The sequence below is a fragment of the Schistocerca nitens genome, chromosome 6 (assembly GCF_023898315.1).
Source record: "Schistocerca nitens isolate TAMUIC-IGC-003100 chromosome 6, iqSchNite1.1, whole genome shotgun sequence".
Lineage (NCBI taxonomy): Eukaryota > Metazoa > Arthropoda > Insecta > Orthoptera > Acrididae > Schistocerca > Schistocerca nitens.
The window spans coordinates 331,265,701-331,282,668 of record NC_064619.1 but is presented as its reverse complement, the minus strand read 5'-3'; the positions used below and the strand labels follow the sequence as shown (position 1 = coordinate 331,282,668).

Here is a 16,968-nt window from a genome sequence, read left to right as displayed (position 1 = left end):
AACTTTTTACTACGAATGAAAAAATACGAGGACATTTTTTTTCGAAATGGAGACCACAGTGAAAATAAAAAAAATGTTTTATTTACAACATTTAGCTATAACTTCCAGCTACTTCTCTACATAGTCACCACTCTTAGATATTTGTCGTAGCTTGGTACCTTCCCAATACCCTTGTGACAAAAGGCAGCCGCTTGTGTTTCCCGCCAATTCCCTACGCTGGTTTGCAGCTCTTGTGAGGTAAAATGCAGTCCTTATAGTCAGCAGTTCGCGTGAGCGAAGAGATGAAAATCAGAGGGAACCAAGTTCGGGTTGTTTGATGGTTGATCAAATACGTCCCATTAAAACAATGCAGGAGGATCTTCGTTGCACGTGCAGTGTGCGGTCGAGGATTGTCATGAAAAAGGAACACAATGACAGTTACATTTTGTGTACTGCATGAAATGAGGCGAAACTCCTCAACATGCACTTTACACTTGACGGGAGGCTCTACTGTTGTAGGCATCTTTACATGCTCACTGTGTAACATGGATGAGAAAAAGAGACTGGTCAAAACCGATACCTGTATTTTAGTTCTCAGTAACCGGCACTTCTCGGTATTTGTTTGGTCTCAATTATAACAGATGTTTTTATTGTTTATTAATAACCGGGTAAAAAACCGAAAGGTCAATTAGCCATAGCAGCAATGCTAAATTTTTCGTTTTTAGATAAAATGTGTTGAAGAACGAACAATTTTTCTTACAAGGGAACCTCCCCATCGCACCCCTCTCAGATTTAGTTATAAGTTGACACTGTGGATAGGCCTTGTAAAACTGAACACAGATCAATCGAGAAAACAGGAAGAAGTTGTGTGGAACTACGAAAAAAATAAGCAAAATAAACAAACTGTGTAGTCCATGAGCAACATAGGCAACATCACGGATAAAGTGAGCTAAGGAGCACCGTGGTCCCGTGGTTAGCGTTAGCAGCTGCGGAATGAGAGGTCCTTGGTTCAAGTCCTCCTTCAAGTGAAAAGTTTAATTTTTTATATAATCACCTTCGCTCTCCAAAACTCCAGGACATATTCAGATTTGCTTGGACATATGCAGGATTTGACGGTCTACACAGGGAAAAATTTGAAAACGTTAAAAACATATGTTTTGACAGAGCCCAGGGAAAACTGTGCGACTGTGAAACTGTTGCATCACTTGTTGCAGTTTATGTGACAAACTCTCATGTTTTCATTACTTTTTTGGGAGTGATTATCACATACACAAGGAAACCTAAATCGGGAAAGATAGAAGAATCTTTTTACCCATTCGCCAAGTGTACAAGTTAGGTGGGTCAACAACATATTCCTGTCATGTGACGCACATGCCGTCACCAGTGTCGTATAGAATATATCAGACGTGTTTTCCTGTGGAGGAATCGGTTGACCTATGACCTTGCGATCAAATGTTTTCGGTTGACATTGGAGAGACACGTCCTTTCGCCTACTAATCGCACGGTTTTGCGGTGCGGTCGCAAGACACAGACACTGAACTTATTACAGTGAACAGAGCCGTCAATGAACGAACGGACAGATCATAACTCTGCGAAAATAAAAAATTAAAATTCTCACTCGAGGAAAGATTTGACCCAAGGACCTCTCGTTCCGCAGTTGCTCACGCTAAGCACGGGACCACGGCGCTACTGAGCACACATTCTCCTTGATGTTGCCTATGTTGCGCATGGACTACTCAGTTTGTATATTTTGTTCATTTTTTTCATAGTTCCACACAACTTCTTCCTGTTTTCTCGATTGATCTGTGTTCAGGTTTTCAAGGCCTATCCACTGTGCCAACTTATAACGAAATATGAGGGGCGTGCGATGGGGAGGTTCCCTTGTTAGTCAAATGTGCATTGTTTTAAAATATTGCAGAATTTTTGTAAATGGGTTCAGTGGTACTTTAATAAGAATGCCAACAGAAACGAGCACCAAACACATGGCATAAGAATTGGTACAGTACTGCTGAGTCAATAACGTACCTGTTACCATGTGGCTTGGCCTATTAGACGGTACATGTGTACATGCAGTGTTCAAAACTTACCCCGTCTGGTCTGTAGGGTAGTTTGTCACAGTCGTCATCGGACACAGTTGTATTACAGAATGGCACTACCCCTAGTCTGGAAGTATTTTACGAAATGCGGTATCAAGGGAGTACAATGCTCCATTTGCTTTAAAATATTAAAAACAGATGGAGCCATAACGAACAAGGAGAACACGTAAAATTTATCAGTTCGTTCATAGCTTACAATAAAAACAGAAAGCAGTTGATCTACTGACTGTCTCTACAGGACATGCCTGTATCAGCTTTTAGCTCTAGAAAATGAACAATTTAACATGAAAAATAGAGTTCATCAACCTCAGTTTCCACACTTTGGCAATGATTATTCCTAATGGCTAAAAAGTGATATGATCCCCCGAATACAACATGACTTTTGAGCAGACTTTTAAAAAAATTAGAATCAGTAGGAGAATACTGGTGTCTTTTCTTTTTCTTTTTTTTTTTGAACAATCAACCGCTTATCACTTTACGAGAAAAGCAGCGAATTATGGACGGACGAAGTTTTCTTTCATAATCCTATTTAATTTAATATTTTTATTCTACGTATCTTGGAACTGAAGGAGTCGAATTTTATCAATCTTTGTTCGATTTCTACTGTTATTGCTAGAAATAACAGGAATAAAAAACCGAAAATCTATTATTTTAGAAACGGGTTATTTTGAGCGATTTTAACAGTTCGGTTACATTGGCGTTAAGAAACCCTTATAATCGAAAACCGGTTATTTCAGCAATAAACGCCATCTCACTGAGCGCTCAGAATTAAAAGTGGGACGTGACGTGATAGACGGGCATACTGGAAAGACTGCACAAGTCTGCGCAATGTTTCGCCGGATTTTCACTGTGGTTTTAATTTCGCGACCGATCGGAAGTTGACGGAAAATAATCGCTCTCGTATTCTGCTAACTGTCACTAACACAGAGAGACCATCGTAATACAATAAGAAAAATCAGAGCACTCATAGACAGATTCAGGTGTTTATTTTTTCCGTATACTGTTAGAGTGTGCAACCGTTCAGAAATAGCCTGTAAGTAGTTCCATGAAACCACTGCCAAACACTTTAAATGTGTACTGCGGAATAACCATGCAGATGTACAAGTAGGTCCAGTGGCACAGAAAACTGTTAGTGACCACAGGCGCAATTCGTGTTCTTCCCGTGTGCAGCAGCTCGGCAGAACGCTATCGTGCGCACTGTCGCGACTCCCACCAGTGCTGTCGGGGCGACGCGCAGGGGACGCCGTGGTGGGGCGCTGTGTTGCGTTGAGTCGCACCCGCAGGAGCCGCCAGGTGAAAAGCGCAACAATGCGTCCGTCGCCATTAGGCAAATGGAGCGGTCGGCCGCAGACGCCTAGCTCGCATTTACCTGATTAAAATGGCGCGATTGCTGGCGCAGAATGCGACGCGGCGTTCCCCGCGGGGCGGGGGCCCTAGCAGCGCTCTGATGTCGTTCAGCCAAGACTGCAAGGGGCGGGGCGCGAGAGTCAGCAGCTGCAGACAGCTACACTGGTCGAGTAGTTGCACGCCCCACAACGTATTTTCGTATCAGCCAGAGAAAGCACGAGTACTCTCTCTTCGGACTTCAGTGCATCCTTCTCAGCGTTTTTGTGTGCATGCATTGCGCGAGTAATATGTAGGACGCCTCTAGCGATTTGTCACTCCTGTAGCCGACATGTTGGGAACTATCCAGCGAGAAGTATGTGGCGGATTAGAACTGTTTTGACAGTGGAAGACATACGATGATCACTTTCTTCGCATTCAACAAGTCATAAAATTATTCACGCGTTCATACTCGAACTTGAATGCATGTCTCTCTCTCTGCTCGTCGATGCTCCAGAGTTGTTACCCCCATACACTTGGGGGTAACCACGTAACGGAGATCGGCTAAGCTAAAATACCGGTGTTGCTTCCGTCATGAAATTTTACACCTATGTTTGTGATGAAACATCGAAATGTACTCTGAGACTTCATTGCCAGATCAAGTCCGAAGCGAATGTTCCAGTCACACCACAACTGTAGTCTGTCACGAATATTCGTTTCAGAATACACTGCTGAAAATTTAGCTGTTCATTCTGCGTCATCTGAGAAATTTTCCTGGCTCAGTATAACTTCCAAGTCTTACGACCCTCGCTGACTATCACTTTGGTACTGACACTGGCGAGCCAAAACTTTATGACTGCTTGATTAATTGCGTGTAGGTCCACCTCTGGAACCCAATACAGCAACGATCCTGTTTGGCGTGGATCCTAAAAGTCTTTGGTAGGTTTCGAGACCATGTGGCACCAGATGCCTATGGATACGTCACGCAGTCCCCGTAAATTACGAGCTAGTGGTTTGTGGGTGAGGATCTGGCATCCGATCACGTCCCCGATGTGTTGTATCGGTTTCAGGTCAGGAGAATATGGTGGCCAATATATTCAATCAGAGTTCACTATCACCCTCCTCACACCACCGTAGCACGTTTCCGGTCATGTGACGCCGACAGTTACTCCACTGGAAGATGCTGACAAAAAATAGGTTCAAATGGCTCTGAGCACTATGGGACTTAACATCTCAGGTCATCAGACCCCTAGAACTCAGAACTACTTAAACCTAACTAACCTAATGTCATCACACACATCCATGCCCGAGGCAGGATTCGAACCTGCGACCGTAGCGGTCGCGGTTCAAGACTGAAGCGCCTAGAACCGATGGCCACCAGCAGCCGAAAGATGCTAACACCGACAGGGAAGACATCGAGCATGGAGGGATGCAGATGAACAGCAATAATTTTCACGTAGTCCAAAAAAAGTGTCCAAATGTAATGGACGATGTCGTGAGGTCAACATGGGAAGATGCAGGGTTCATACGCTGTCCCCCACGTTCTTCAGTGTCTGATACACTTGCGTCTGCGTCAGCGTTTCAGTCATACTGTCACGCCTTAAGACTTTAAGACTGTGCTTGCTGAAGTGTCTGTAACTCTTCGATTTGTCCCGGAACTTATTCATCTACTTTGTGATGCTGAAAGTCTAAGTGGCTCCGTTATTTACGAACCATCTTTTATTTTGTTTCACTTACTGAAGGAGTAGCATCCATTTTGTTTTCACTTATTGCAGGACCATCCTTTTTTTTCTTTCATTGTGGAGAATATTTTTGCTGTAGAAATTGTGTTCAAACTTTTGAATGTCCGCTTCACGTGGGTTGTTTATTTGTGGCAGCCAGCAGCGGACACATCAACTCTTCCGTTAGATCTGCCACAGATTGCCGCTTATCCCACATTACAGAGCTGGCAAGCCTCCTATCTCCAGTTTCTGTGAGGAGGCTAGGGCTTCCAACAACTAGTCGCCTACTCGTGGCTTCACAGTCCTTCATCCACTTCCCACAGATGTACACGACACTACCACGCAAAGAGCCCACAGCTTCACTGTTTCCGAGACCCTTGTTTCCTGGCGGAAGCCCATAAGAATGTGGCCGTTTGTCAAAGTCACTGATGTCAGTGGATTTCCTCATTTGCTGGCGGTATCGTCGCAAGCTTGATTTCCCATTCGTCTCTGCTTAGCTAAAATGTACTAGGTGCATTCAATAAGTAACGCAACACGTTATTTTTCTCGGGCAACTTCGGTTGAAAAAATGTGGAATTTGTTATGGGACATCGTGGGTATTCCAGCATCAGCCCCTATAATTTCACGAAGTTCCGATAGGTGGTGGCGCTATATGTAGCCTTCAAAATGCCGTCTGTAAAGGCGGTGCGTTCCAAGCAGAGAGCTGTCGCCGAGTTCCTTTTGGCGGGAAACCAAGCATCACAGACAGTCACAGGCGCTTGCAGAATCTCTACGGAGACTTGGCAGTAAACCAAAGCACGGCGAGTCTGCACACCAGATAGGTGCTCACCTCATTGGACTGTTCTTCCTCATTCACCCTAGAACCCGGATCTCCTACATTCCGACTTCCATCCATCTGGCCCAGCGGAGGACGGAATCCACAGGAAGCAGTACGTGCATAATGGGAGATTATTTATGCAGCAAGAGTTTGGCCCCAACTTCAACCAGTAGAGTGGTATCAGGCGGGCATAAAAACCGCCCCAGTAAGGTGGGGCAAGGCCGTCGCATTGAACGAAGATTATGTTGAAAAATGGGATTTTGTAGTCAAGAGAATGGCGGACAATATGGTGTATTGGAATCCTAAATAAAATCTGCTTCCGGAAAAGCTGTGCTGCATTACTAATCGAACGCCCCTCTCATTTTCCTTACTGCGTTACGTGACTACTGCGTCAAGTGACTACTCCGCCACCGGGTGCATACAATCTAGCCGTGGTCAGTGGACATCAGTGCATGCTAAAGATGGCTCATTCTTGTTGACTTTTGGATGAAGTTTTAGCTGCTGTAGGTTCATATTCGTCTTCCTTTGGAAACATTATCTGCTGATATTTACTTTTCTTTTCTATGGTGATGAACCTCTCACAAAAGTTGATTTACTTTATTGTTCTGAGATTTCAGTTCCAGTAAAAAAAAGTCCTAATCGTGTTACATTTCTATCAGAGTATCGAACAAACCGAAGTCGACGGCTCCCTTGGCATTTAAAACGTGAATGCGTGAGGGAACATTGTGGTCTGACGGAAGAACACCGCCTTAAACAATTACTACACTGTTCGGTAAAATTACGTCCCACAGTAAGGAACTGTATATTGCTCTCATACCTATGTAGGAACTGCGGGTTTCAAACAAAATTAAAATAAAAAAGAAAATAATGTTACCGGCTTTACCGCGAGTTTCTCCTGCTGGTACCAGGAAAGAGTTATAATTAACGTCGTGACGATATCAGTATTTAATTACTTAATTAAAGCCTGGCACCGGAATAAATTTATACCAGTCATCTCGAAAATGGAAAAAATTCTGTGTATTTCGCAGAAATTTCTGTGTGCTGAATGTTGTGCGTTGATATTGGCTTCGAGCGACGCTGTCTGAAGGAATACATTTGATGTCGTAACCAAACAGTCCCTGCCACTCACAGTACTTTATAACGCCAAATATGAAAGAGACGGATTCGCGTCGAGCATTTATTTTATGCTTTCGAAGCATTCACATATACAAAATCTCATCTGAATATAATACGCCACAGGCAGCGCGAGTTAGAAGACACTATTTTACATACCGGTGACTGAAGTCCAACCAGGGTAAAGCAAAAGTGGTAGTTAAAGAAAAGGATGAACTGCATCCTTATCTTAACGAAATACTAACAATAAAGAAAGAACTTAACCCCCCCCCCCCCCAACTTTAAGCACTCATTGAAAGCTGCTGTACCTTGTTTTTTGAGAATGTGCTCGGGAGTTCATCAAAATAAAGTTGGCACCTAATGATAGATATGCATACGTGCATTAACAAGATTCCCAAGCCGGGGAACAATAATCACACTTCTAGAATCTGAGCAGGAAAAAACCTGGTTCTTGCACTTGTGTGAATTTACTGGTGTGGTTGTTTTCCACATTCATCTTAACTAATACTTATATGCTGGTAAATTCGTGTTCAAACTACCTTACAACAAATCACTGGCAGGGTTGTTGTCTCTTCTGTGTGTCAGAAGAACATGCATTTCTGTTAAGCGATGAACCTTTGCTTGAAAAGGTAGTGGTTGGTTGTAATTAAAGTGCAGCTACTCACAGAGGTCCAATGTGGGATGTAATTATCGTATGACAGCGAAACTTGGTAGATACTAGTACGTTAATGTGAAACCATTTACACTGAAGACAAATTTTAAAAAAATGGCTCTGAGCACTATGGGATTTAACTTCCGAGGTCTTCAGTCCCCTAGAACTTAGAACTACTTAAACCTAACTAACCTAAGGACATCACACACATCCATGTCCGAGGCAGGATTCGAAACCGCGACAGTAGCGGTCACGCGGTTCCAGACTGCAGCGCCTAGAACCGCTCGCCCACCCCGGCCGGCGAAGACAAATTAGTTCCTATGTTGGTCACCATGTGGAAATTTGGCGCTGTGAATGCAGGAAAGACGTATAAAATGCCTCCACATGTAGTTCATTAGGAAAGAAACGAGAGTAGAAAAGGTCCACTAAGTGAGAAAGGCTTAATTTTGATTTTACTATCAACGGCCGCTTACACATTTCGTCAACGATATGCTGCATAGCGCCAGATTTGCACTTCCTGGCCAAAATTGGAACTAATTTTCCAGCGTACATCGGTTTCGCATTAACGTATTGGAATATGTAACAAGTTTCGCTGCCATACGATAATTACGAGCCCCACACTGGAACTCTGTGATTAGCTGCACTTTAACCATAACCATCCGGTACTAACAATTTCTCAACAGGAAGCATATAAATTGGACCTCAGAGATGACCGATTCTGGATGTAGAAACAGTGTTGACGGTGCGGTGTGCAGTCCTTCCGAAGAGTACCTGGTGACAGGCCATAGCATGAAGGACAAGGGTGGTGCTGCGACAAAGTGCGCTCAGCAGGTAAATGCTGATCCCCGATCGCTGACCGCCTCATCCACGGTTCACAGTGCTCCTCTCAATGGAAGGTGTGAGTCGACAACCTTGATTTATTTTTGAGTCTCTTAAGCACATTAACACTAAGATTCTAAAAATAGAAAATCAAATTATCCGCTCTTCACTTCTAGCTGCCACATAAATGCATTATACGTTAGAGGCGTACCTCATCCATAACCAAGTACTTTTGCGTCCTGAAACACATGAGCTTACTAAAGATCAAGATACATTAGAGCTTAAAATACCGCCATATGACTTAACAAACACGTGTCGGTATTGTCCATACATTTAAAATTTTGTTCATGGCTATCAAACAACAGCTGTGAAGCACGTTTCGAGAATATAAATAGTCAGCTGCACAAATTTTTATTAAATTAACTGCTTGATTAGTTTCGGCAAACTAACTGCCCATCCTCAGACGATCATACAATTAAGCTTAAATCGGAAAGAAATCGTCACGCAAACTCTGGACGATTGAGTTTTTCGTTAAAATTTTAACGAAGGACTCTATCGCCAAGGTTTTGCTTGACGATTGCTTTCCGATATAAACTTAATTGTATATCTTCTGAGGATGGCAAATTAATTTGCCGAAACTAATCAAGAAGTTAATTTAATAAAAATCTGTGCAGCTGACGACTGATTATTTCTATTCTTCAAAATCCATAAATTTACGAGAAGTGCGAAACTGGTACCACAACTAATGTTTTGTGTGAAACAATATATTAACAGTATCTTAGTTATGCAGCTACCGATTGGAATATTTCATCCTTTGTCGTTCCAGAAAACGTGTCAAAGCAAAGGAAGTATTCAGGCGATCACGTGTAGTTGCAAAGCTGTCGTTGACCCGAAAGGTTTTGTGAATGACGCGTCAAATATATGAAAGAGAATGAATTTCTTACCGTCTGGTTTGAGGCGTCCAGGTAGCGCAGGCCAAAGTACGCCGTCTCCAGGAGATTGAGATGTCGGAATACGGTGTCGAGGATCTCCTGGCCCGGGCTGTTATCCTGAAACAAGCAACAAAAACGATTTTTACTTTTACAAAGTCTCCTGGGAACAACAGCGCATTGTACTGTTATAAAGTGCATTTAAGAAGACAGAGTGGATTTCTCTCTGATCTGCTGTACTTCGCCACTTAAGGAGATTTTTTTTTTCCTTTCAGTTCTCAATACATCTATGAGATACCAGAGGTTACCTGCTTTTAATTATGCAGTTCGTAGACTTAGAAATTTAGTGAAATATCATTTGTTATACAACCAAGAACTATTACTGTCCTTGACATTAACGAGCTTACTTAATAATAATAATAATAATAATAATAGTGTAGTAACAGGAACAACAGTTACTATTTGGTACATGAGAAATGCCATCTTAACATTGTGTGATTTCCTCATTATATTCTTGTCGAATTTACGTAATGACGTCTAACAGAACTGTGTGGCAGAAGTATAGAAGAGATCAAAAGTGGGAAACAAGTTGATTGATCAAAGGAAGAGCGAGAAATAATTTGGAAAACATTTGCACATGAGATGGAATCAAGAGACCAAAAGAGACAGGGAAGAGAAAAGCACAGTTAATGAGTTGAATAATCTGTCGTATCCCTGTTCACGAGGTGGGAGTCCATTGCGTTGAGCAGTACAAAGCAGATCACAGTCCGCTGCTTTCCACATGCTACGGAGTCCGCACACACAAGCACAATACAGCGACAGCGTTTTAAATTCCTAGTGATAACGCGTTATACCATGGCAGTATGTAGGGATATAAGAATCGTTACTCTTTGTCTGCGAAAGAAAACGACAGCATTTGTTTCCCTCGTTGTTTGCGTTTTTGCGTGGGACAAGACAAGGGGTTGAGAGAAGCAGTTGGTCAGGATGGGCTCGCGGCCGCCTTGTTTGGGGCTGGCTGTCCATCATTGATGCGCCGGGGCGGATCCCGCAGGTGCTCAGCCCGTAACGCCCGGAGCCGCCGTCGCCGCCGCTGCATCTTTCACACGCCTCATCCGCGCCGCAGTCGTCGCACTGCGGCGCCCTCGGTCGTTGCTGTGGAGAAGCTAACAAGATGAGCCGCGGGTGCGCACCTCACGGCTGCTGTGACCTCAGGCTTCAGCTGGCTCCGTCTAGCCTCTAGAGGAAACGCCTTAGAGAACAAGTCGCCCTATGATTCTTTGTTGTTAAAACTGGTTGAAAATGCTTACTCACGAATGCGAAATCCAGCCTTCCCCGAGTAGCAGAGGCATTCTCAGTCGATGATTTTCAACTTCCTTTTTTTTGGTCAAATGTTTGAGCAGAGCGAAAACAAGACTGCCTATAAACTACCAAATTACACGATGTATTTTTGTGCGAATTTTCGTAGTTGGTAGCCAACGAAAGCTGGGGAATGGTAAAATGGCTTATGAAATTGACCTGTGAGAGGTTTAATTTTGTAAAAAAAGACAATAAATAAATAAATAAAAATGAAAAATTAATTGCTTGAAAGTAATACAGAAAAACTTAATTAGTGATATGGAGGAAACTTTTCCTACGATTTTCTTAGCGAAACGAAGAATGGGAAATGTACAAATGGAGTATTAAACTAACCAGGTCCGCAGCTCGTGGTCGTGCGGTAGCGTTCTCGCTTCCCACGCCCGGGTTCCCAGGTTCGATTCCCGGCGGGGTCAGGGATTTTCTCTGCCTCGTGATGACTGGGTGTTGTGTGCTGTCCTTAGGTTAGTTAGGTTTAAATAGTTCTAAGTTCTAGGGGACTGATGACCATAGATGTTAAGTCCCATAGTGCTCAGAGCCATTTGAACCATTTGAAACTAACCAGTTTCAGGTCGAACTGTGCAGTAACTATCAAACCACAGGAAAAAATTACACATCTCTGCTCTCTCTTGATCTATATACTTTTAGTTAGAATGGAATATCCATCGATATTTAAATATTTCATGCTCCCTGAATTAAACTTGAAAATAGGTACGATTTTTTAAAAAAACAATAAATTTGTTTGTGAAATGATTTGTCTAAAAGTACGAAATAAAACAGATTAGAGAAACATACGCTGCGTCTTTGAGTAATGCTCGACTCATGAGCAGCAAAGAAGGTGTCGATTGGGAAGGTTTAACTTAGAATCGTAGAATTTTGGAGACTAGTAGAGACAACTCTGAGATGGAAAGGTTCGCACAAGAGAGAAATTCGTTACAAACAGCATCAAACTCTGAAGAGTGAGAAATCACCGAAAGATACTGTGTCGGACAGGACACGGATGAAGGAAGGAAACTGGCCACGTCTTTTTCGCATGAGGTACCCGGGTATTTGGATGCCAGAGAAGTCTACAAAATAGTTCAAATGGCTGTAAGCACTATAAGACTTAACATCTGAGGTCATCAGTCCGCTAGGCTTAGAACTACTTAAACCTAACTAACCTAAGGACATCACACACATGCCCGAGGCAGGATTCGAACCTGCGACCGTAGCAGCAGTGCGGTTCCAGATTGAAGAGCCTAGAACCGCTCGGCCACAGCGGCCGGCGGCTGATAAGTCTACATCTGGATGGTAGCCCTGCCAATGCAGCGTACGGAGCTCTGACCCGTCGCCTGAGCGTGGAGCAGCAAACGTGACGGCGTGTATCCCAGGCAGGCCATTCATCTCTGGGAGCGCCTTGTGCTGCGCGCTGCAGATTTCTGCCGGCGTCCGAGCGCTCGTTATCCCGTTAGGCGTCGACGCGCTTCCTGCTGAGACCCATTATTAAGTCGTTTTCCTGCGCTCGCTCTGTCCGCCGTCACTCCGGCCGCCGACAGCGCAGAACGCGGGCCGCGAACCGTTACCTGCTGCCCAGCTGCCAGTCAGCTGGCGTAGCTGTTGCTGCACCTGCTCTCTACTGTTCGTACACTATTTTGCATAAGAAAAGGTACCGCGTGTGATAACATGTAGTGTTTCGCGCAACACTGCGACTCTTGTACACGGTCCAGTCACAATAACGTGGCGACGGTCTATGTTCGATGTCAACGTGCAATAAGCACTCAAGGACGATTGGAGGCAGCACTAACAGTAGAGGGTGGGTAAAGCGTGTTCGGGGCCGCGGTAAACAGTGTACTCATTGTCGTAATACGGAAGCTATTTACTTGACCTCCAAAGGGGCATGACCATTGGCTTTCGTGTCAAGAGTGGAAGCAATACAAAATCGGCTAAGTTTGTAAACCGTTCGCGTGCCGCCGTCACTAAAGTATATAGTGCATTGCTAAATGGCGCTATATAAAACTGGAGCCGAGGCAACTGTTGTGTACCACGGGCCTTGGATGACAGGGGCTTCGGAGATGGGGAGAACAGGCGTGCAACTGTTGAGCAACTGACTGCCCAGGTGAACAAATGGGCTACCAACAGTGCCTCCTCAACGATCGTTCAGCGAACATTGCCGCATGTGGGCATCTGCAGCCGACGCCTGCTTCATGCACTCACGCTGATTGCTGTTCATCGACGACGAAGGCTGCACTTTGCACGTCAGCAGCCCGACTGGGCATCCACGGACTCGCGATAGTTCACCTTTTGAGATGAATCACATTTTAAGCTCCATCGGCCAAATGACCGTTGGTGTGTACGGCGTGAAACATCTAAAAGCAAAAGGTCCGTGCCGGACGTGGGTGCGTCTTGCTATGGGGAATGTTTTCGTGGCATTCCCTTAGTGGTCTCGTCATTCAGGAAGGCACAACGAACCAACGCAAGTATGGTTTTATCCTTGGTATCCACCCCTACACGTTAAAAAAATGTGTGTGAAATCTTATGGGACTTAACTGCTAAGGTCATCAGTCCCTAAGCTTACACACTACTTAACCGAAATTATCCTAAGGACGAACACACACACCCATGCCCGAGGGAGGACTCGAACCTCCGCCGGGACCAGCGCACAGTCCATGACTGCAGCGCCTTTGACCGCTCGGCTAATCCCGCGCGGCCAAACCCTACACGCAGTTTGTTTCTTGTTGGCACGATTACATCCATGAGGAGAACAATGCGACGTGTCACACAACACACAGTCTACGTGCGTGGTTCGAAAAGTACCAGAATGCGTTTATCGTACTCCCTGGCGACCAAACTCCCCGGATTTAAACCGAATCGAGAATCTGTGGGACCAACCTGACCGGGCTGTTCGGGCCATAGATCCACAACGGAAGAACCTAGCGCAGGAGCCCACGGCACTGGAGTCGGCATGGCTCTACATAGCTGTCGGTGTCTTCCAGAACGTCACTGACTATCTTCCTGCACATCCGCACTGGAAAATGTGGTTATTCACGATTTTGACGTTAAAGTGACTGAACAGTGTGTCTGAACAGAAAACCTGTAGAATGGAGAATATGGCTTCCTGAGGTAACCATTTTTCTCTTGGAAAGCATCACGCACATTCATTCCTGCACGACTACTCTAATTTCATCAGGTACGAGTTACCTTCTCCTTGTGTGACAACAAAGGAAAATGATTACATAACTGACAGAAGTACTGCCAGTAACTCCATTTATCAGTGCTGAAGGGTGTAGTAGAGCTGGTATTTCTTGTGAACTATTTAACATATGTGTGCAAGTTTTTCATTCAGACAGCCCCAAGTCGCACTCTGTAGGTTTCATTAAGTGCTACTTGATTTCAACAGTCGCTGTTTCCCTTGCAGATAATGCCTGCTCTCACTAATATCTGTGTTTTCAGCAATGGCTGAAGTAAACTAATGCAACAGCGGTGAGTGTTTAGGGAATGCTGCACAACGTGAGAACAGTGGTAAGAGATGGTTCAAATGGCTCTGAGCACTACGAGATTTAACATCTGTGGTCATCAGTCCCCTAGAACTTAGAACTACTTAAACCTAACTAACCTAAGGACATCACACACATCCATGCCCGAGGCAGGATTCGAACCTGCGACCGTAGCAGCAGTGCAGTTCCGGACTGAAGTGCCTAGAACCGCTCGGCAGCCCCGGCCGGCAGTAAGAGATGAGATAGGCCTAAAGTTCACAAGAAGGCTTCTTGTTCGGGACAGCAGTTAGTGCTCCACAGTTAGCCAGCTCATTAGAGATTTCCCGCGGGCGGACCAGGCAAGTGCTATCTAGAAAATGAATTATACCAAACTGTGTGCAACTTGAATAGTGAAACGAAGCTTCCTGGGAGAGTATATTTCCTGGAAGTGGACTTGCACCTGGAACCCTGCCTTTCGCAGGAAAAGCTCTTACCAACAGAACTATGTAGGCATGATTTACAACCTGCCCTCAGACGATATGGCTGAAGTGGAAACGCGAAGGAATAACCACAGCTAAACCGAGACAACGCAGGCCACCTGTACTGACGGACTGGACCGTCAAGCATTCCGGATGGTGACTGTAAACATTTCACATGAAATCGTAGTCCAGTTAGCGCAACGACTGTACGGAGGGAGTTAAAAAGAATGGGGTTCAATAATTGAGTAGTTCCTCATAAGCCACACATTTCTGTAGTGCGACGTTTCTGGTGGTGTAAAGAGCGGCGCAACTGGACAGTGAGTGAGGGAAACGAGTGAAAAAAGAAACTCACTAGACTACGTGGTAGACCGGTAGGAGGATATGGGTTTTGGCGAATGTCTGTAGAATATTATTTGTCATCATGTGTAGTGCCAACAGTCGAACACGGAGGAGGTTGTGTTACAATAGATATATGTAACTCTCTCTTTTTGCGGTGGGTGCGTTAAATTGACGAAAAGCCTACAGGCTGAAGTTTTACGAGACCCATGGCATGCAGGCTCACAGTAATTACCATAATTCGTAGTTCAGTAGGCCGCAATGGCGGCTAAACAGATACCATCCAACACTCATTCACATTCCCACATGGAAACCTATTAATGACATTAGCTATATCAAATAATAGAACATGTGTCAATCCTTGAGAGAAGTTAAGCAGTTATTCCCACTTGCTGAAACTTACACTGATACACACGTATCAGAAGATTAAGACCAGGAGGAGGAAAGGTAAAGAAGGAAGTGAGAAAGATGTATGTCAGACAAAGGACGGATATTGCTTTACAAAGCTAACTTCTTTATATGTACATGACCCTTTTATTCACCACGCATAGCACACATCATATTTGCTCTTAATAAATAATTCCGCTAAAAACGCTAAAAGAGAAAAATAGTAATAAATCGTAGTAGGTATGGGAGCGTTACAATGCTTGGGATATGGTTCCCTCACTGCCCTTAAGGAAAAGCTAAATGTGGAAGTAAGTGAAATCATTTTACAACATTGTCTGTTGTGTACAGTGAAGGAATAGTTCGGAGACGATGACTGCTTGTATCAGCATGAAATAGCACCATGTTGTAACGTACCATCTGTGAGGCAGTGGTTTGTGGATGATAAAATTCCTGAGATAGACTTGACAACCCGGGTTACCGTGTTAAACCCAACAGAACACCTTTTGAATGAGTTAGAATGTCGTTTCCACTTCAGACCCTAGTGTCCAACATCACTACCTTCTCTGACTTCAACGTTTCAGGAAGAGTGGGCTGCCATTCCTCCATAGACGTTCAGACAACTTCTTGCTAGTGTCCCCAGCGGAGCTGAAGCCGTCACAGAAGCGATGGGTGAGTACACCCCACATTAACGTTCACTAATAGGCGTCCGATACTTTGGTCAGATAGTGTAAGGTGCGGCAGCAGTAGCGCCATACGCTTCGCGTACAGCTCGCCAACGTCTCCATGTCGGCGGGATGTGAGACGCGGGGTACTTGGCTGGGATTACCTGCACACCCATCTGTCGGCAAGCAGCTGCTGAATTCTTAAGGCAGCCGAAGGCGGGCGTGGCGGGCGCAGCTCAGGGATTCATTGCGGCCTGTTGACTCTGGCGCCTTGAAAGGGCTGCCGCCTGCAGCTAGCAGCCACCCGCACACGTCCTCTCCCTCCTTCTGACAGCGAAGTTACACACAAAAAATCCAACAGTTCGACAGCTTTCATACTGATGCTCCCGTTTCTCGTTGTAAGTTTCTTTAAGACTCTGCTAAATTACAACTTCAGTACGAGAAAGTGTAGCAGCATCAGCATTAATACTAATAAGACCAAAGTAACTTCTTGTTATTACATCAAATTTTTGAGGCGTTCGTGTCCACTTGTTGACATACATCGTTTTGGCTCTTTTGTCGCGATCTACGGGCGAGATCTGTTTAACGACTTTTCTAAAGTTTTCGTATGCCCATCTTAGTGATCGATGATCTGTAGATCTTCAGCCGTTCACTTACGTAATAAAACCAAACACCTGCAGCTGTCGTTTTGATGTTATTTTATAATATTGCAACAGTTTCGGTGACTCAATACATCATCTTCAGGGCAAAACTGACGCCGAGGGGGTGAACTGTCGTATACACGATCACATCAATGGCCAAAATCTATCAACCGGCTTCCGTAGAAAATTGTAACAGCGATGTTGTATCT

The 16,968-nt window shown here is 44.5% G+C and overlaps 1 protein-coding gene across 1 annotated transcript in view; it reads right to left on the bottom strand.

Annotated features, from left to right (window-relative positions):
• Nucleotides 1-16,968, bottom strand: part of LOC126263347 (band 4.1-like protein 4A) — a 691,823-nt gene that overhangs the window by 551,096 nt on the left and 123,759 nt on the right. Inside the window, exon 3 of the mRNA XM_049960435.1 lies at nt 9,465-9,569. Within this exon, the coding sequence (XP_049816392.1) occupies nt 9,465-9,569 (105 nt within the window). The remainder of the gene's footprint in view (nt 1-9,464; nt 9,570-16,968) is intronic.